The sequence below is a fragment of the Curcuma longa genome, chromosome 5, assembly GCF_044706935.1.
Source record: "Curcuma longa cultivar G26 ecotype Majalengka, Jawa Barat chromosome 5, ITB_CL_G26_1.1, whole genome shotgun sequence".
Lineage (NCBI taxonomy): Eukaryota > Viridiplantae > Streptophyta > Magnoliopsida > Zingiberales > Zingiberaceae > Curcuma > Curcuma longa.
In genome coordinates this window covers 11,385,984-11,406,540 of record NC_133865.1, presented here as the reverse complement: position 1 = coordinate 11,406,540, position 20,557 = coordinate 11,385,984, and the positions used below count along the sequence as shown (strand labels likewise).

At 33.7% G+C, this 20,557-nt stretch overlaps 2 protein-coding genes across 2 annotated transcripts; one reads left to right on the top strand and one right to left on the bottom strand.

Moving 5' to 3' along the window:
* On the bottom strand, positions 1-1,426 carry LOC141829881 (putative mannitol dehydrogenase). Its single transcript, XM_074717364.1, has 5 exons — positions 1,344-1,426; positions 1,152-1,265; positions 566-1,076; positions 337-490; positions 1-215 (listed from the first exon to the last, which is right to left on the bottom strand). Exons 1-5 carry the CDS (start codon positions 1,421-1,423, stop codon positions 1-3), a joined length of 1,074 nt encoding a protein of 357 aa, XP_074573465.1. The 5' UTR covers positions 1,424-1,426.
* Positions 1,427-4,110: 2,684 nt separating this feature from the next.
* On the top strand, positions 4,111-20,329 carry LOC141830162 (ERAD-associated E3 ubiquitin-protein ligase component HRD3-like). Its single transcript, XM_074717646.1, has 6 exons — positions 4,111-4,678; positions 4,771-5,262; positions 6,298-6,513; positions 11,740-12,063; positions 18,787-19,029; positions 19,805-20,329. Exons 1-6 carry the CDS (start codon positions 4,130-4,132, stop codon positions 19,997-19,999), a joined length of 2,019 nt encoding a protein of 672 aa, XP_074573747.1. The 5' UTR covers positions 4,111-4,129; the 3' UTR covers positions 20,000-20,329.
* Positions 20,330-20,557: the final 228 nt, after the last annotated feature.

Sequence of the window (20,557 nt, the reverse complement as noted above, 5' to 3'; positions counted from 1 at the left end):
TCAAGCTCGAGCTCCAGTTGCTCGAATGGTGTTTGCCACATCGATGACAAACCTGAATCTCACATCGCCCTTCTCCAGTCGATGCATCGCACTGTTCACGTCATTCATTCCGATGATCTCGACCTGCGGAGTAATGCTGTGTTCAGCAGCGAAGTCTATCATCTCCTGCGTTTCCTTCAACCCTCCACACATGCTTCCACTGATACTCTTCCCTCCTGCAACAGAATGAATAATGAATCAATCAATGTACATGCATCTCTTGGACTTACAGATTAATTCTGACTCCGATCTAACAGAGTAGTGAAGTGAAGTGGTCGTCTAAGTTAATTTAATTACCTGAAACTAAATCGAACGTCGGTAGCTCGGGTGGACTGCTTGGTACCCCAAGCAAAACGAGCTTGCCTTGAACTTTCAGTAAAGCAAGCAAAGGTCTCAAAGAAAGAGCACCACTACTTGTGATCAGGATACCATCCATACTTCCCCGAGCAGCCTACAAATTAATTAAATTGCCAATAAATAGAGAAATAAAATTAATTGTTCATGATCATTAATGCATGGTTCGTACCTTCATCTGCCCTTCATCGCCGCTGACTATGAATGAGTCAGCTCCTAAACCTTCAATGGCATCCTTCTCCATGTCTGGCCAGCCGATGACAGTGACTTTCGTTCCCAAGGACTTGGCAAACTTGACGGCGAGGTGGCCGAGTCCTCCGAGCCCCAAAACCCCCAGGTGCAGTCCTGGTTGGTCCAGGCCATGGCGTCTCATGGGGGCGTACACTGTGATGCCTGCGCACATCAGAGGTGCAACCCTGTCCAGGGGCAGAGTCTCAGGGATCCTCACTGCAAAATGCTCATGGATCACCATCGTCTCAGAAAATCCTCCAAAGGTTTGGCTGCCGTCAGGGTGAGAGCCATTGAAGATGGAAACCAGCTTTGAGCAGTAGTTCTCGTCGCCGAGCCGGCAACTGCCGCAAGAGAAACAAGCGCCGGCCAGGCACCCGACACCGACCTTGTCGCCGATCTTGAACTTGCGAGCAGCGTGGCCTACTTCAGTTATGATCCCTACTATCTCATGCCTGCCGGAATTACATATATATTTATTCGATAGTTAAAAGCTAGAGCTAAACTGTTTTGGAATTAATTAATCTTGCCCTGGGACAATCGGGTATCTTGCATTTCCCCACTCGTTCTTGATTGTCGAAAGATCGGAATGGCAAATTCCACAGTAGAGTACCTTCAGAGTCACCTCATCGCATTTCATACCCCTGGAAGTGATGTCGCAAAGGCCAAATGCATCAGGGTAGTACGTATACGTAGAGAAACGATAATTATGAGAAACAAACCTTTTGGGGAAGATGAAGGGGGAGAGAACTCCGGAGGTGTCCCTTGCCGCCCAGCCAAGAACATTCCCTTCTTCCTCCATGGCTTCTATTTTGCGTTCCTTCTCGGAAGATGGCAGTCGTCAAATAGCCGCCACAAAGTCCTTGTGATTGGCTAGGACGGGAGGGGCCTACCTGACCCTTTTGCAGCGCGCATTCTAAAGCGGGTGACTACTTGGGTAATGAAATGGAAAGGTTTTATAAACGTTTAATAGATTCAAATTTATCAAAAAATATTATTAGATATATAATTTATTTATTTTCACTTAGTTTTATTTTAGAATATAAGAAATAAAAAAAAAGGAAGTTTTCAAGTTGAGCTCCTTCGTGACGTGGTAAAATCTTATTTCTCATTCCCGTATAGTTTTTAATTGGAAATAAATAAAATTTCCATTATCAATAATGTTGTTTTTTTATCAATAATGTTTTTTTATCTTTAATATTAAGTTCTTACCGATGACATTTCAAATATGTATATAATTTTATTAGAGAAAAATATGAAATAAAATTATAAAATCTCTATATTAAGAAATAATTGGTTGATGTTGACCTGAAAATTTTAAAATATCATATTGATTACTAGCTTGGTCTGTGTATTAAATTAGACATAATTTGATCCCAAGCCATGCTGGGCATGAAATACACGTGAATTAGGCATGAGGTGCCGAGTTTGTCTAAAAATTAAAAAATTTAAACAAAATAAAAATATTAAAAACTATTAAAAATCTTAAAATTTATTTTACTTATTTTTTAATTAATTTTATTTAAAAAACTTCCATAGGCCTGCATGGCCCAAACCGATTTAGACATGAGCTAATCCAATTTTGACATGTGCCTTATAATTGTCAACATCAATGCCGATTTATTTTAGGGGTGTGAATGAACTGAGCTCGAGTTCGAACTCTTTATAGAGGTCAACTATGCGTTGGCTTTATAAATTAAATTAAATATTTATTCAATATATAAAATTTATATTATTTTTAGTATATTATCAATAATTTAATATTATAGAAATTCATAAATTAATATTTTTTAATGTATTTAGATAAAAAAATTAAGAATTAAAATTTACATAATTCAATAAACAGACATTTATAGCCTTATCCATTTTAACACCACTCGATCGTGTAAATTTTATAATCTTTATTTGGTGTGCAATGCAGGGACCATTTACTAGTCGTTTGTTACTATCCGTTTTCTTGACTATTTCACTACTAGAATAATATTATTTAAGGACACATATAAATATTATTATAATATATTTTTAATGACATTTTGAAAAACGTATTAATATGTGATGTTGTCTAAGATCCTCTAATATTCTTGATATTTATATAATATCATTAAAAAATATTTATAATAATTTTTAAAATATCTTAATTCTAGAAATATATTGACAATCAAATATATCACAAAAGAATGATCTATAAAATTATTTTAAAATATCACCTTAATTTATTTATTTTGATATTTATAAATATTTTATATTTTATTATTTTTATAAGATCATTTTACAATGTCATCTTAACTTAATACATAACGACATTAATAAATATATATCATTATAATAATTTTTAAAGATATTAAAAATTATCATTAATATTTATTTAGAATATATAACATCAATTCAATATTTATACATCGTCATAATTCATCCACTATTTAAAATAGAAAAATATATAAAATATAATTTAAAGTGCTAATAGATATTTTTATTCATTAAACAATCATTTGAGTTAAATTTACAAATGCAATACCAATAATTAATCTGTTACATTCAAAATTAACTACACAGTACTATATTCAAAATGTCAAATTTTAGAATTAATAAAGTCTTGTAAAATAAAAACTCAAGTATATGGATAATCTTCAACTATCATATTGATTTACAAAAATTTAGGTATCTGTAATCAATAAATATAATACATATATTTGTATAACAGAATATATATGCATTAGATATGAACAAACTACAATTAAAAATTAATCCTGTCAAGTTTTGAATGAATATAAATAATTTACTGAAGCAAGTATCAAAATTATTAAGAAGTTAGGATGATGGAAATTAGTGAAGAACTAGTATTTAGTTTTCCAAAAATAAATGATGGTTCAAGATGCACTGCAGACCAAGGCGCAGCTGGATGTCGTTCACTTTTTTTTTCTAAATTTTGATCAGAAACACTATTAATTCTTCGAGCCTATCACAAATCGATCTAAAGTTCTAGTCTTGATATGAAACTGTCGTCGATTTGCCATATCTCTTTGCATTGTTGGGCAAAAATTAAAAGGATGATGAATGAAATTCGTGGAGAGTCGAGACAGAGTTGAAGGAAGAGGACCGAGAGTTTAAGAAGAGCGGATTTTATGAGAATAAAAATATGAAGAGATACGTGATTTGGTTAATTTGAAAATAAACTAAGGATTTTGGATAATAGTAAAATTAAGTGCGCGGTTTGGTAAAATGTTGATGATTTGATTAGAACGGAATTGCAAGCATTGGTTAGCTCCGGTTCGAGCTGAACCGTGAGCACACAATAGAGTTCGGCCGAGTCAACTCGGTTTCTATGTGTCGCAAGGACCTGCAAAATCTCATCGACGAATCGCTTCCCTCGTGCTGCGTGCGGTTCACGACAACCATCAGATTTCGTTGCGACGTCGTGTCATCGATCCCGACCTTCCTTTAGCATCATCATCCCAAAAGAGAGCCTCCCTCGGCGAGGTTCAACTCCACGGAAAACGCCCAATTCGCGATGCGACGTCGCGTAATCGTCTGCGCCGCCTTCGTCCTCGTGTGCCACGCTCTACTCGCCTCAGCACTCCGCTCTCGCTCAGCCGTTCTCTTCCTTGCCAGAGAGCAGTTATCGGAGTCGTCTTCCGCCTCCGCAGCCACCGGTGAAGAATCGGATGGATCCGATGAGTGGGATGAGTTCGGCGATCCGGAGTCCACCCCTGACGTCGACTACGACCCTGGATCGTGGCTCCCTTTCCTCGAGTCGCCCTCTATTCTTGAGAACTCCTTGTCCGATGTCCGTGAAGTCCAGTATGCCTCCGGAGTCCGTCACTTGATTTCTGCCGCTTCCTCCGGTGACCCTTCCGACATGGAGGCCGCGGCTGCCGAAATCGAAGCCTCTGAGTCCGGAGGCTACCCGCACGCGCAATCCGCCCTCGGCTTTCTCTATGGCACCGGTCTCGTGCGCCCACAAAGCCGCTCCAAATCCTTCCTCTACCATCACTTCGCCGCAGAGGGAGGCAATATGCAGTCCAAGATGGTCCTTGCCTACAACTATTTGCGCCAAGATGTGATCCCTAGCCTTCCCTTTTTTGTTTCCTCTGTGACCACTCTCTGATCTGGTCTGGTTCCATCTCTGTTGAATTGGGCCTTTGTATGCAGGTACATGAGAAAGCACTGAAGCTGTATACCGAACTCGCAGATGCTGCGATCGCGCGCTTCCTGATATCGAAAGAACCATCTGCGATAGAACATGTCCGGATCCACATTGGTACCGAGGAGAACAAGGAGGCTTTAAGGGAGTCAAGAGGGGAGGCCGATGAGGATTTCCAAATAACGGAGTACCGGGCATTGAAGGGTAATTCTGCTGCCATGTACCAGATTGGCTTGCTGTATTACTATGGGTTAAGGGGAGTGAAGAGAGACCTTACCAGGGCTTTTCATTGGTTTTCAAAGGCTGTGGAGAGGCGAGATCTAAGAGCAATGGAATTGCTTGGAGAGATGTATGCCAGAGGGGCTGGAGTGGAGAGGAATTATATTAAGGCCTTCAAATGGCTGTCTCTTGCATCCAACCATAAGCATTTCTCGGCGTATAATGGCTTGGGATACCTCTACGTTAAAGGTTATGGCGTGGAGAAAAAAAACTATACTAAGGTGAAGTTTGATCATATTATAATTTGCTTGACCTCCTACATCCCCATTTCATTACTTAATTTAGGAGCTGAGATGGTCACAGTAGTTTGGTACAGAAACCCAAATATTACGAGCATATATACTTAACCAAAATTGAGAATAAGTTGTATGATCTTCCAAGCATCATTCCAGATGCATATTTTACTTGTATTAGGGTATATCAATTACAGCAAATCTCTAAACTTCATGCCTCTCTGTTATTAAGTTTAACTATTTCAAGCAAGCACTTTCTTTAAGTGCCGTCAGATAGCTTCTCTTTCCTATCGGAATTCTTGACCTCCAAACCTTTGACTTCCCACTGTGTTGGTACTGTAGCTGGCTTATTTTGCTTGAGTACTCATAGTTTCCACACAGCAAACTATGAACAGGGGATTGATATAACATGAAATTCAAGCCTAATAAAATTCTTATTAGAAATTTGGAAGTAAGAATGGCTGACAAATATGGTGAGCACTTGACATTTACCACAAATCAAGCTAAATATTATTTTTGTATAATCAAGTCAACGTGAAACTGAATAGCAAGTAGCTTATTAGGAAAATGGATGGATGAATTTCTATTTTTACTGTCTCAGATTAGTGATTTTGGGAGAAAAAAAACAGTTGTTAGGGCGTTGCAATTATTGCCAAGGTCTTGGTTTGAATCCTGGTTTATCCTTTCACACATCTTACACACACAACACAAGCACTAAAAAGAGGTTTCATTATGATGCTCATCTAAATAAGAACCATTGGTATATCTTTGAGACAATTAATATCCTTTGTCTTCGAAATTGATTGTTTACATTTGAGATCATTTTCCTTTTGCTAAGACCGGAGCCAAGACCCCAAGGTCAGCGGGGGCATTACTTCTCTCCCCTACTTCACCTTAGCTTAACCTCTAGGCTCGGCCAAGTTAATAGACCTACTTTATTGAGTTTTTTTAATTATCTTTTGTTTTTATTTTCAAATTAGTTAATTCTGCAGTCATGATTCAATTTTTATCTTTCACATTCAGGCGAGAGAGTATTTTCAAAAAGCTGCTGAAAATAAGGAACCTCGTGGGTTCTATTACCTAGGTGTTCTATATCTCAAGGGTATTGGTGTGAAGAGGGATATAGCTAAAGCATCCAAGTTTCTCATTGTTGCAGCTACAGCTGGCCAACCAAAAGCCATCTACCAAGTGGCAAGGTTATTCCATAAAGGCATAGGCTTCAAGAAGGATCTTCATACGGTATTGTTTTTAGATTCTTTCTATTTGTTATTATTATGTAATAGTTCGGCTTTTTTATACTTAAATGCATTACTTTCATTACTAACCTTTATTATGCATGTTCTTCAGATTTTATAACAATATGGTGCTTCCCGAACATAGAAAATTTTTATTTATATATTTCCATTTGTGAACTCCGCCCATGACAAATTAAACCTGTCATGGCCGGTCCCAAGCTCAGATAAAGGAGGAGGGTTGTATTATGTTGCCAGCCAACATCAAACTAAGGCAAATGTTTAATGAATGGATCTATTAAATTATTGTGCTAATCTTAGGTTGTTTCTTAGAAGGAATACGTTGTAGGGTCCGATTGTAATGTCTTGACAAGAACCGCTACATCTTCAGAATTCGGATGTAATGATAAATATGCAAGAGTTTGTGTTGTAGGGTTCGACTGTAACGTATTGGCAAGGACCACTATATCTTCATGAGAACTTGGGCGTAGTGTTAAATAGACAAATGTTTTCTCACTATAGCTTGAATAAGAACAAATATTATAGTAAAACTAATAGTCTAAGATTTGAAATATGGAATATGGAACATAAGAATCCTCACTGGTAAATTAATGGAGGTAGTAGATACGATGATTAAGAGAAGAATTAGTATTTTGTATGTACAAGAGCCAAAATGGGTAGATGAGAAGACAAAGATGATAGAGAACTCGGGTTTTAAGTTATGGTGCATAGGAAAGAGTAAAACAAAAAATAAAGTGGGTATTGTTGTAAATAGTTTGTAAAGGATGAAGTTGTAGGAGTAGTTAGAAAGGGAGATAGAATTATAACTCGTAAGATAGTAGTGGAGAAAGAAACTATGAACGTAATTAACATATATGCACCTCAAGTAGGATTAGATGAAGATATCAAATCAAGATTTTGAGATGACCTAGATGAAGTATTACAAAATATTCTCTCAAATGAAATGATTTTAATAGGTGGCGATCTAAATGAGCATGTCGGAGTAAAAAATGAGGAATATGAGAGGGTGCATGAGGGTTATGAGTTTGAAATAAAAAATGAAGAAGGGAAAACTATATTGGATTTTGCGATAGCATATGATCTTGTACTAATTAATATATTTTTTAAGAAAAGAGAAAAACACTTGGTCACGTTCAAAAGTGGGAATAATAAATTACAAATTGACTTTCTTATAGTTAGGAAGAAGGATATAAAGATTTGTAAAGATTGTAAGGTCATTTCTACAGAAAACTTAACTATCCAACATAGGTTAGTAGTGTTAGATATATGCCTCAAGCATAGTATCAACAGATGGAAATTATACATGACTCTTAGAATTAAGTGGTGGAAGTTAAAAGATGGGAAACAAAACATATTTAAGAAGAAGGTAGTAGTACAAGTATTATGTGAAATATACGATGGCTTTTCTGCAAAAAGGGAGATAAGATGGTATCAAAGTTGAAAATAGTAGTCAAAAGTGTATTTGGTGAGTAAAAAGAGCATACACCAAGTAAGAAATCTTTGTGGTGTAATGAGAAAATATAAGAGAAAGTGAAGGAAAAATGAACAACCTATAAAGAATTATATATTTGTAAGAATGCGAAAAATTTAAAAAAATATACAAGAGCCAAGAAAGAGGTTAAGAAAGCAATAAATGAAGCTAAGAATGAAACTTTTGAATGGTTATATCAAAAATTGGATATAAAAGAGGGGAAAGAAATATTTATAGAATAGCTAAAGTGAGAAAGAGGAAGATAAAAGATTTTATCCAAATAAAATATATTAAAGTGAATGCAATATGGTACTTGTAAATGATGAAAAAAAATAAAAGAGCAGTGGAAGAAGAATTTTCATCAATTTTTTAATGAAGGTTTAGGTAATTAACTTAACTTAGGTAATTTAAGTAAGTTAAATGAGTATAGAAATTTAAATTTTTATCATACAATTCAAATTTTAGAAGTAGAATAAGTTTTAAATGAGATGCTAAATGGAAAAGTTGTTTGACCAGATGATATTCCAATAAAGGTATGAAAGTGCCTAAGGACATAAAGTATTGAATGATTTGTAAAATTATTTAACATGATATTGAAAATGACAAAAATATATGATCAATGGAGGATAAATACTCTAATACCTTTATATAAGAATAAAGAATAAAGGAGGTGTACAAAATTGTGCAAATTATAAAAATATTCAATTAATGAGTCATACCATGAAACTTTAGGAAAGAGTAATAAAAAAAAGTTAAGGAAGGAGATCACGGTAACCCAAAATCAATTTGGGTTTATGTCTGGAAGGTCAATAATAAAAATTATACATCTTCTCAGGCAACTAATTAAAAGTTATTAGGAGCAAAAGCAAGATCAACACATGATAGTCATTGACTTAGAAGAAACTTATGATAGAGTCTCAAGAGAAATTATGTGGAGAATTCTATAAAAGATAGGTGTTAGCGTAACATATATTGAACTAATTAAGGAAATGTATAAGGATGTAACGACCAGAGTGAAGACTTCAGGCGGATTAACTGAAGTATTTCCAATAAATATAAGGTTACATCAAGGATCAACTCTAAGTCCTTATCTTTTTACATTAATCATGGACAAATTCACTGTATACATTCAAGACAATACTGTGGTGCATGTTGTTTGCAGCTATTATTATTTTAGTAGATGAGATACATGAAGGAGTAAATGTTAAACTAGAATTTTGACGGGAAACACTAGAAGTGAAAGGTTTTAGGATTAGTAGAGTAAAGATAGAATATATGAAATTTAAGTTTAGGAATATTAGACATAATAAGATAATTATTAAAATAGGAGATCACAAGTTGTTTGGAACTGAGAGCTTTAAGTATTTATGATTATTTTTGCAAGACGATAGAGGGATTGAGAGAGATGCCTTATATAGAATACAAACAGGATGGTTGAAATGGAGAAGAGCGTTAGATGTTCTATGTGATCGTAAAGTACTTCTAAAACTTAAAGGGAAGTTCTACAAAACGACGGTTAAACTTGTTAGGTTATATGACTTTGAATGTGGGGCTATGACTCGAGCACATGAGCAGAAGATGAGAATTGCAGAGATGAGGATGTTAAGATGGATGTGTGGACATACGAGGATGGACAGAATAAGAAATGAGAGCATTAGAGAGAAAGTCAGAGTTGCATTTATTGAGAAAAAACTCAGAGACACGTTTAAGATGGTGCAAACATGTATTTAGACAACCAATAAATGTTCCAGTTAAGTGATATGAAACTATTATAAATACGCACATTAAACAAGGAAGACCAAAAAAAAATTTAGTTAGCAACAATAAAATAAAATATTTTTTTTAAGTATAGATGATGATATAGTAGGGGATAGAGCCTAATGGCGTAAAAAGATCTATATAGCTGATCCCACCTAGTGGGGTAAGCCTTGGTGGTGTTGTATATTTTCATTGGTGCGATTCTGTAATTAATATAAAAGCCTCATGGAAATTCATATATTTTTATTATCCTTATCCTGAGGGCCTGCTGTGTAGATGTTTTGTTGCATACCCTTCATGTCTACTTTGACATAATAATTTTTAATAGATCTATAATCTATTTGCTAAGCTTAAGCTAGTTTAAATTAGATTATAATATGTTCTAATAGTCGACTAAAAATATCAGAGATTCACTTGGTAACAGAATGGCTAGATGTTTTGGGAGGTTTTGCTCAACACTAGCTGGTACTCGAAAAACTTGGTGATTACTTCTGTTTTGCTGGTTCTCTAAATAAGTTACTCGATTTACTTTTTTTTTTTTTTGATTTTGCATTATCCTTCTGCAATTCTATTCAACGCTATATCATAAAACATAAAACAAAGTTTTATCTTCAAATTTTGCATGCAAGTTGAGCTCCTTTCTTTATATCAGTTTTCATAATAAGCAAAGGTTATTCTATCAAGATAAGCTGACCAGATCTATAAATAGAATATCTATACCTAAAGGTTGTTCCACTCTGCAAAAGTAAGTTATGTAACCACCAATTATCCTAACTAAAATTGGCAGTTATGGCTATGTCTCATTAGGGGCCAAATTTTTAGCCTAGGAAGGAAGAAGGAACCTTCGGTCAATCGTTTAAAATCCCGAACCGTGTCGAGGTTTTGATTTTAGATCGGAACGATACAATTTCGGTATTGTATCGTGCCGTGCTAATATGATTTCAGTATTTTTTAAATATAAAATATATTAACTAAAATAAAAAATTTAATCTAAATTTAAATATTTAAAAATAATAAAATAAAATAAAAAATATATATATATTAAATTAATGAGATAATTTTATTAGGTTTTAATTAAGCCTATTTAAGTTATCCTAATCATAGTAGGAGTGATTAAAATTATTAACCTAAGTTATTTATTAAAACTCTTAGTTATTTATTAAACCTAGGGCTAGTAAAACCTTGCTTGTTCCATCGCCCTATTCCGGATGACTGTGGGCCCACGCGACCCACGTGATGCTTCCGGAGGCGTTGTCAGTCTTAGGCAATGCCTCCGGAGGCATAGCCGATCCCGTGTGACGCCTCTAGACGGTGTTCCAGACAGAACCGTCTATGCCAGTGGTAGTCCGTCGACGGAATGAGATGTTTCGGTCATATTGGACGAAACAACTCGAGATTTTAATCGATGCCTTCAGTCACCTTGTATGTATTTCTTTATCATACATATTTTCTTTCCTGTATTTAGAGATGCTGTCCAACCAATATTATAAAGAGAAACTGGAAATATGCTCTTTCAATTTTTTGTGTTTACTTCTGAAACTTCTGTTTTTTTTTAATTTCACTGTGCAATTAAAATGTATTATATGCAGTTTTTTAAGCATCTAAATTTGCTTTGTCTCCAACTTTCTATGTAGACGAGAACAGTCTTGTACGATCAGCTTCCTAATTCTCCTTTGCCCTGCAATTTCGCTCTCTACTTACTTCTGAGCAGAATTCTTTCTACCACAGTTTTCCCAAGTTACCAAATTAATTGGGAGGGTTTTTTCTAGATGTCTGGTGTTAGTAATTCACCCAATTGTTTATGCTATGGTAGATAGGGCAACTCATCTAAAGGCATTTAATAAAAAGTAAATTGTTTTCATGATTCATTGAACAAGTACAGTCAGCAACTTAAGTGACATGGTATCTTACCACAGTTATTTTTTCAAAGGACACTGTGATTTCTAGGACAATTCTATTGACCATTTTGTTGTCTTGATGCAGGCTACCCTTCTCTACAAAACAGTGGCTGAAATGGGACCTTGGAGCTCCCTGTTAAGTTGGGCACTGGAATCCTATCTTAAAGGTGATGTGGGGAAGTCACTTTTGTTGTATTTGAGAATGGCAGAGCTAGGATACGAAGTGGCGCAAAGCAATGCAGCTTGGATCCTTGATAAATACAGGGAGCAAAAAATTTGCATGGGTGAATCCGGCTTTTGTTCAGATGCAGAAAGGCATATCCGCGTGCACTCATTGTGGTGGCAGGCATCAGAGCAGGGCAATGAAGATGCTGCTTTGTTGATTGGTGATGCATACTACTATGGTCGGGTAATACATTGTCATACTGATTTAGAGAGTATTTAGTAATCTGAACTAAAACTAGTGATGTGTAGACTTCTCAATAGGTTGTGTGGCAGTCAGGCACATTGGGCTCATGAAAATTTTATGTTGTGTTTGGCCTAACATGGTTCTAAACCAGAGCTGTCTAGGCATAGCTCATGACATGTTACTTGACTGCCCAATATAGGCATGGGCATAGGTGACCCATTACATTGCCTATGCTGACCCAAGCCTACCAGCCAAATATATTTTAACTTTTTAAAAATAGAAAAAAACTAGAAAATTCTATTAATCCTTGAAATTTTGATATTTACCATATTACAATATTACATATTTACTTAATACAATACAATGTGATAAACATAAATATTATGTCTTAAATTTGGGTAAAAACTATTTTATGTTTATGATTTGAACTTGATCTATTGTGGTCCATCTGACTTGCCTACGTATCTTTCTTCGGAAGGATCAATATCAATGTGGTTTTACTTATCTTATGTTTATTATTACGTACTATATGTGAGGGTGAGGTGAAGGTGGGCCACATTATGTCATGGTTTGGCTTTGCCTTGCAATATTGCTCAAATTGACTTCGTCGCACTAAGTTCGATATTAAGATTTCACCTTTATCTTCTAGGCACTTTTTTGCATCCAACTAATCTTTTAGATGCATATATATTTAAGGCATTCTCCTTCAAGCGACTTCTCTTATCATTCAGGATACAACAACAACAATCAAGCATTATCCCACTAGGTGGGGTCAGCTATATGGATTCTTCTACGTCATTACGCTTTATCTTTTACTATATCATCATCTATATTTAAATAAATTTTATCCTATTTTATCATTCTTCTTTCTCGTTTAATGTGTAGATTTATCATAATTTCACATTGCCTAATTAGAACATTTATTAGTCGTTTAAGTATATATTGATGGGAGAGACATCCCAACATATATCTCTACCATCTTAAACGTATTTTCGAGAGTTTTCCCTTAATAGGTACAATCTTGACTTTCTCTAATATTCTTGTTTCTTGTTCATCCTTATCTCTGCGACTCTCATCTTCTGCTCATGTATTAGCATCATAGTTCAATGTTCATTTTCATATAACATAGCTAGTGTAACCACTGTTTTATATAACTTCCCTTTAAATTTTAAAGATACTTTATGATCATAAAAAATACATGATGCTCTCCTTCATTTCAATTATTTCCCTTGTATTTTTATGTAAGACATCTCTTTTAACTCCTTCATCTTGTTGTAAAAAAGTTATTAAATACTTAAAACTTTCAGCTACAGATAATTCATCTCCTATCTTAACAATTGTCTTATTACGTCTAATATTATTAAACTTAAACTTTAAATATTCCGTCTTTACGCCTTGAGCCTAAAACTTTTACTTTAATATTTCTTATAAATATTCAAGTTTAACATTTGCTCTTTCACATGTCTCATTTATCAAAATAATATCATTTACAAACAACATGTACCATGGTGATATGTCTTGGATATGTCTAGTGAGTTTATCCATGATTAGTGTAAAAAGGTAGGACTTTTAATTGATCTTTGATGTAACTCTATCTTTATAGAACACTTAGATTAATCCACTGGAAATTTTCACTTTTGTTATTACATTCTCGTACATATCCTTAATTATTTTGATATATACTACATTGATACTTTTTTTTGTAAAATTTTCTATATAATTTTCTTTGGAACTCTGTTATAAGTTTTTTTAAGTCGACGAATATCATGTGTAATCTTACTTCTGTTCCTAATCCTTTTCAATTAGTTGTCTGAGAAGATGTATAATTTCTATTGCCGACCTTCTAAGCATAAATCTAAATTGATTTTTTATTACTGTGATCTTCTTCCTTAGTCTTTTATCTATTACTCTTTCTCATAATTTTATGATATGATTCATTAGCTTAATACCTCTAAAATTCACATAATTTTGTATGTCTACTTTGTTTTTATATAGGGGGACTAAATACTTATCCTCCATTGATCAAATATTTTTTTATTCATTTTCAGTATCAAATTGAATAATTTTGTAAGTCATTTAATACATTTCTTTCCCAAGTACTTTCATACCCCTATCGAAATATCATTTGGTTTAATTACATTTTTATTTTCCATCCTATTTAAAATCTGTTCTATTTTTGAAGTTTGAATTTTGCAATAAAAATTTAAATTTATATACTCTTATTTACTTAAATTATCTAAGTTAAGTTGGTCACCTAAATTTTCATTAAAAAGTTGATGAAAATACATTTCCATCGCTCTTTTATTTTCTCATGACTCACTAGTATCTATTGTATTCATCTTATTTGGATAAGATCTTTTATATTCCTCTATTTCACTTTAGTTATTTTATAGGTGTTCCTTTCTTCTTCTTTTATATCCAATTATCGATACAAGCATTTAAAAGTTTTATTCTTGACTGCACTTATTGTTTTTTTGGCCTCTGTCTTCCTAAAACGACCAACGGACGACGATGGAGGTGCTGAATGCCCTTCTGTTTTAGGGGCTTGTGGAAGCTCCTAATGTTCTAGCTAGCGATCTTCATGCTTTGGTGCGGGCACTATTGAGTGTCCGTCACCATCTTGCAGTCACCTACTTCCATTCTACATCTCTGCTTGTCGTATCCAGGTTTTGCACATTCAATACTACTAACCTATGTTGAGTATGTGTGATGTGCATATCCAACACTACTAACGTATGTTGAGTAGTTAAGTTTTCTACAGGGATGACCTTACAATTTTTATAAATTTTTCTATCCGTCTATCTAAACATAAGAAAGTCAATTTGCGATTTATTATTTCTATTTTTGAACGTAATCAAGTATTATTCTCTTTTCTTGAAAAACTTATAACTATTATAAGTCCATATACTATCACAAAATCCAATATAGTTTTTCCTCCATTTCTTATTCCAAAATCATAACCCTGATGCACCCTATCATATTTCTCATTTTTACTCCTTCATGCTCATTTAGATTTTCTCCTATTAAAATTATTTCGTTTGATAGAAATTTTTATACTACCTCATCTAGGCCTTTTAAAAATCTATATTTAGTGTCTTCATCTAATCCTATTTGAGGTGCATATATATATAAAAAAAAAAGGGCAGCCCGGTGCATATATATCAATTACATTAATAGTTTTTTTTGCCACTATTATTTTAAGAGTTATAATCATATCCTCTTTTTAACTACTCTTACTACTTCATTCTTTAATGAACTATCTACAACAATCCATACTTTATTTTTTATGTTACTCCTTTTTGTATACAATAACTTAAAACTTGAGTTCTCTAATATCTTTGCCTTCTTTCCTACGCATGTTATCTCTTGTAAACATAAAATATTAATTTTTCTTCTAATTATCGTGTCTACTGTCTCCATTGCTTTACCAGTGATCGTTCCTATGTTCCATGTTCCAAATTTAAGACAATCAGTATTTGTATAATATTTGTTCTTATCCAATTTATGATGTGAGAACTTTTGCATATCTAATATTATATCTAAGTTTTCGTGGAGATGTCTGAGATGTTACAGTCAGACCTTGAAACATATTCCTTCTAGGGAACAACATAACAGTTTGATGAATCCATTTATAGAATATTTGTCTATGTTTGATGTTGGTTGACAACCTAACGCAACCCTCAACCTTTTTTATCCGGGCTTGGGACTGGCATCGGACTGACATCGGCGAATTTTTCTCTTATTATTCATGATCCTGTACTAAAATACAACTTGGATAGTATTGTAGATAAAAGAATGAATTAGTACATCACGAGTCATGACGGGTAAGATAGCGTGCATATATGTATATTTTTTCCACCATTCTAATACATACATTTGAGTGATGATAATTTAACTATATGCAAAAATAGGTAGAAATTAAATTTATTTATGTCAATATGAAGATCGATACTACATTTATTTGACTCAGACGAATACTAGCACTAGTATGACTATAAAGCTCTAATGGAATGTGCACATTATGCCTAGACTTTTATTTGTATATTTCGTGAGAAGATGATATATGAGGTTGTGGGGCTCATTGGTGATCATACCTCGTGCTATAAATTAAATACATTTTATTTGTATATTTCTAATTTTTAATATTTTGTAGTGAATTTTCTAATAATATTTACAACTTACATATTCAATTTTAAGGTCTAAAATTAAAGCTATAAAAGTAATATCAAGAACATTAAAATAATATTAACTCAATAATTTCATGAAACAATTATTATTTCTAAAAATTTTAAATAAATCACTAATATTGCATAAAACATAAAAATATTAGGTGTGAAGTTGAACTATATGCAACAAAAAAATTAAAAGGGCAGCCCGATGCACGAAGCTCCCGCCATGCGGGGTACGGGGAAAGGATCCATTGTACGCAGCCTTACCTTGCCTTTGGCAAGAGACTGTTTCCAGGATTTGAACCCGTGACCTCTAGGTCACATGACAGCAACCTTACCGTTGCGCCAAGGCTCCCCTTCATATGCAACAAAAAAAAAAAATCTATGCAAAAATATTTCTATTAAAAAGTTGCATTGTTAAAATATGACAAGCATTATCTTCTAATGGGTTAGCACTAAACCCATAATCTATATAGATTGTTAAAGTGTTCTTAAATGGTAAGATTTAGTTAGGTATTTTCTTATATTTAATATATATCAGTATTTTTATATACAATATGTGTATATCTAGATAACATTTTAAAATCCTAAGTCCCAGTGAGTGATTGATGATTGAACAAATCAAATTGTATTCCTAATTTGTGCAACTTTTTGTTTATTATTTTAAGTTTGTCTTGTATATAAAGGTACAAGACGTGGTAAACACAAGGAATGTGGAAAATCTACTTAGTATGATAGCATTAAAATTTTGTTTTAAACTAATTACTATGGAACCATTATTTCTTGTATTATCAAATGTGATTGATTTTTTTTTTGTCATGCATGCCATAAAAATGAGAAATATAAAAAAAGATGGATAAAAATAGCATGGCAAGTACTTGGAAATTCAAAACCTCTAAAATTAATTATTTGTTTCTAGAAAAGCTAATTGTCTATCTAATGTATAATGCAACATGTATATGATTGTGAATTATGACTACTATATATTAGCAAAAATATTAATTAAATTTTCTTGTATCGTATTAAATATTTTTATTGTATCAGAATGCATTGTGCATTTTGCTTTGATAAAATATTCAAAGTCTTTTGAGTTAGCCAATAAAAATAGGGACTCAAACTTTGTAGTAAATTTTGAAACATGTTCTTTCTTCCTCATTTGAATGTACAAAATTTGCATGCTCACCGCCAACAAAGGATAGCATCGGGGGAGATGACCAGTTCCATGATGTTGAAATGGTCGCAGATTCGGCTATAATGCTTATGACTGCATTTAACATTAACTAAAAACACTCTCTCTTCTATGTAAGTGCTCTAAAGTTTGTCTAAGACTTTTGGTGCTTGTCACCACTTCTTTGACACAATGATGGGAGGAAGGTTGGTATTAGTCTTGTTGGTAATTGTAATTGCATTTAAGTCCTACCTCAATGCCAATTTGAGTAGTAACATGGGGGATAAACTCATGTAACCTCTAAGGGCACGGATACAAAATAGGTTGAGATCCATTTTCGTGACAACATTTCCAGCCTTAAGAGTTAGAAGGTACAGACTGTCCAAAACTAGCACCATAATCTTTTATTATATCCTCATATGAAATTTTTAAAATTATTAATTATCTATATGATAAAAAAAAATTGTTAATTAAATTAATACATTAGTAAAAGTATAAAATTGGAACCTTTTCTTGAGGCGAAGAGCTGCATTGTTGGTGGTATACTTGCGACATTGATAGTGGTCCTGTGAGGAATTTATGAAGGCTTAAGAAGGTAAAATTATTATAAAATAAATAATAAAATAATAAATATAGAGAGATTAATAAAAGATTAAAGAGAACATGAGTTGAGAAAATGAGGGATTATAGTAGGCTTAAATTTGTAACCAATGATATATATCGATTGATAAATTAGATTCTTTAGTAAGTCAAATTAGAATATTTATATATGTAAATTGGTCCTGCTATTATGACATGAACTTGGTTTTGTTATCATCAATTCAGTGACTGTTTCACTAGGTCTATATTGTTTATCATCTATTGGCTCTCATATCATTTGTTTCCCATCTTTGTTGGATGATATTTCTTTGCACAATTAGGCACATGCAATATTCACAATGGAACACTGGACAAATTTGAATTATTGAATTTGTGGTCCATTTTGATATTGGGTCATTTATGATTTGTATCTTCTTCGATTAAATAGGCTTGGTAGAGAGCCAGATTTTTGCCTGATTTTCTCTACATGCCACTTTTTTGTTTTTCCACATACCTGTCATGGTTTTTAGCCTCAGACTACAGATCACTATTTCTCATGTTTATTATCCCTCCTTTCATTAGCCGATCCCATCTAGTGGGATAAGACTTAATTGTTGTTGTATTAGCCATCTTTTCATATGATAAAGATATTTTCTATAATGTGACATTCATTTCCTATTCAGTGTATTTCATATATCAAAATCAATTACAATAAAAACTTGCATTTGATTGTGTGGTGTAACTGCTACATCAAATTTGACCATCAAAAACCAATTTCTCATTCGTTGATGTTCAATTTTTTTTCAGGGAACAGAGAAAGACTATGAACGTGCTGCTGAAGCATACATGCATGCTAGATCGCAAGCCAATGCGCAAGCCATATTCAATCTGGGCTACATGCATGAACATGGTCAGGGACTTCCACTTGATCTTCATCTAGCTAAAAGGTACTACGATCAAGCCCTTGAGAGTGATGCAGATGCAAAGGTACCTGTTAAATTGGCACTAATGAGCTTGTGGATAAGGAAGAATTATGCTGATAGTATCATGGTGAGATTCCTCTATTCTCTTAATCAACAATCTATCCCTGAAGTGATCGCATAGATAAATTGCTTCTAGGTTGCCTAATTGGTTCTCTATGAAGATTTCCTTCTATATTTAAATTTGTTTGCTGAAAGATGACAGACTTCTGATTTTGATTGTCACTTGGACCTTTTCTTTCGCTAGGCACTTTGAATCTGTAGTCAAAATTTTGGTAGGGTTAAAGTAAAATATTGATTCTATTTCATAATTTATTGACGAGAAAAAGGAAATCACATTTGACTAAGTTTCACATTTTATGGTTTTGTTCATGTTGTTTTCTTGGCATGATTAGATTGCAGCAGAATAGATAATTTGAATATCATTGAATGTTCTTATGCCTTTTGACACAGTCATGAACACTTGCACTTGTATTTGAATTCTTCCTGGAGAGAAATATGGGCCATTTGAATCTACCATCTGTTATTTTATTTCATGACCAAACGAGATCCTGAAATATAACAGCACATATGACTATTTGAGGCCCTGAAGAAAAATTCCAAATTGGCAGCAAACAAAAGTCGTTCATATATTGAAAATAGGGTATGATCAACCTTTGGTAGGAAACTTTTATGAATTTCAATTTGGCATCAAACAGTTAAGAAAGCTATTGACTGACAAGAAACTCATTTGCCAGTATCTTAAGAGGATATTGCATGCATTTGATCTTCCTTCATCATCTTTGCTTTTCTTTTTCTGTTGATGGTAACTCTCTTCCTCATGATGGCTTATTCCAATGTTTCAGGTTAAGGCGCTTGATTCACTCCCCAAGTTGTACCCCAAAATAGAGGTATGGGTGGACGAGGTACTAATGGATGAAGGAAATGCAACGATAGTAACTCTTTTTGCTTGTCTCCTTACTGTACTTTACCTCCGAGAACGTCGGAGGCGGCAAGCTGTGCCTGTGGCTCCAGGTCGACCGGATATTGCAGTCAACTAGGAAACCGTTAAAAATTTAGTGAATCTTAACTTCTGATAGTAAATCAAATGAAAAGCGTAGATGAGAGGAGAACCTTGGGTGCTATGGAAATCTTAATTACAATGATAGGTCATGACATCTTCCTTTTGTTCCACATATGCTGTAAATACCCTCCTTGATACGTCTATATGTTGTTTGAAGTTGTCGCCTGAGTTATGTAACATTTGTTCTGCACGAACCATGTAACATTGTAATCTGTTTAGTTTGTATGTTTTCTTTTCACTGTTCGAAATGTAAGAAACTGTATATTGAAATACCAACGTTTGCTGGGACATGCAATCTATCTTTTTATTAATTTTAACACTCAACGTTGTCTCCATTTAAATTGCATGAAAATTATGTTGATATTCACCCAAATTGCTTTACTGATTATTAAGTCAAGCATGAAAGAGAGACTAAAGATGTTAGTCTTCATGTGTGTCAGAATCGATTTTCTAATTATTATTAAAATGTTCACCCCAACGTTATGCTTCATGTTAAAAAATATTTTAAAAAACATTTTATTTTAAAGTTCTTTTC

What these genes read in the sequence shown, in the direction of transcription:
- LOC141829881 (XM_074717364.1), bottom strand. Translation starts at nt 1,423, where the DNA reads ATGGAGGAAGAAGGGAATGTTCTTGGCTGGGCGGCAAGGGACACCTCC. An exon ending in CCCTTCATCTTCCCCAAAAG is followed by an intron (nt 1,266 to 1,343) that starts GTTTGTTTCTCA and finishes CATCACTTCCAG; the next exon opens with GGGTATGAAATGCGATGAGG. An exon ending in GACGTTCGATTTAGTTTCAG is followed by an intron (nt 216 to 336) that starts GTAATTAAATTA and finishes ATTCTGTTGCAG; the next exon opens with GAGGGAAGAGTATCAGTGGA.
- LOC141830162 (XM_074717646.1), top strand. Translation starts at nt 4,130, where the DNA reads ATGCGACGTCGCGTAATCGTCTGCGCCGCCTTCGTCCTCGTGTGCCAC. An exon ending in ACAACTATTTGCGCCAAGAT is followed by an intron (nt 4,679 to 4,770) that starts GTGATCCCTAGC and finishes CTTTGTATGCAG; the next exon opens with GTACATGAGAAAGCACTGAA. An exon ending in ATGCATACTACTATGGTCGG is followed by an intron (nt 12,064 to 18,786) that starts GTAATACATTGT and finishes ATTTTTTTTCAG; the next exon opens with GGAACAGAGAAAGACTATGA.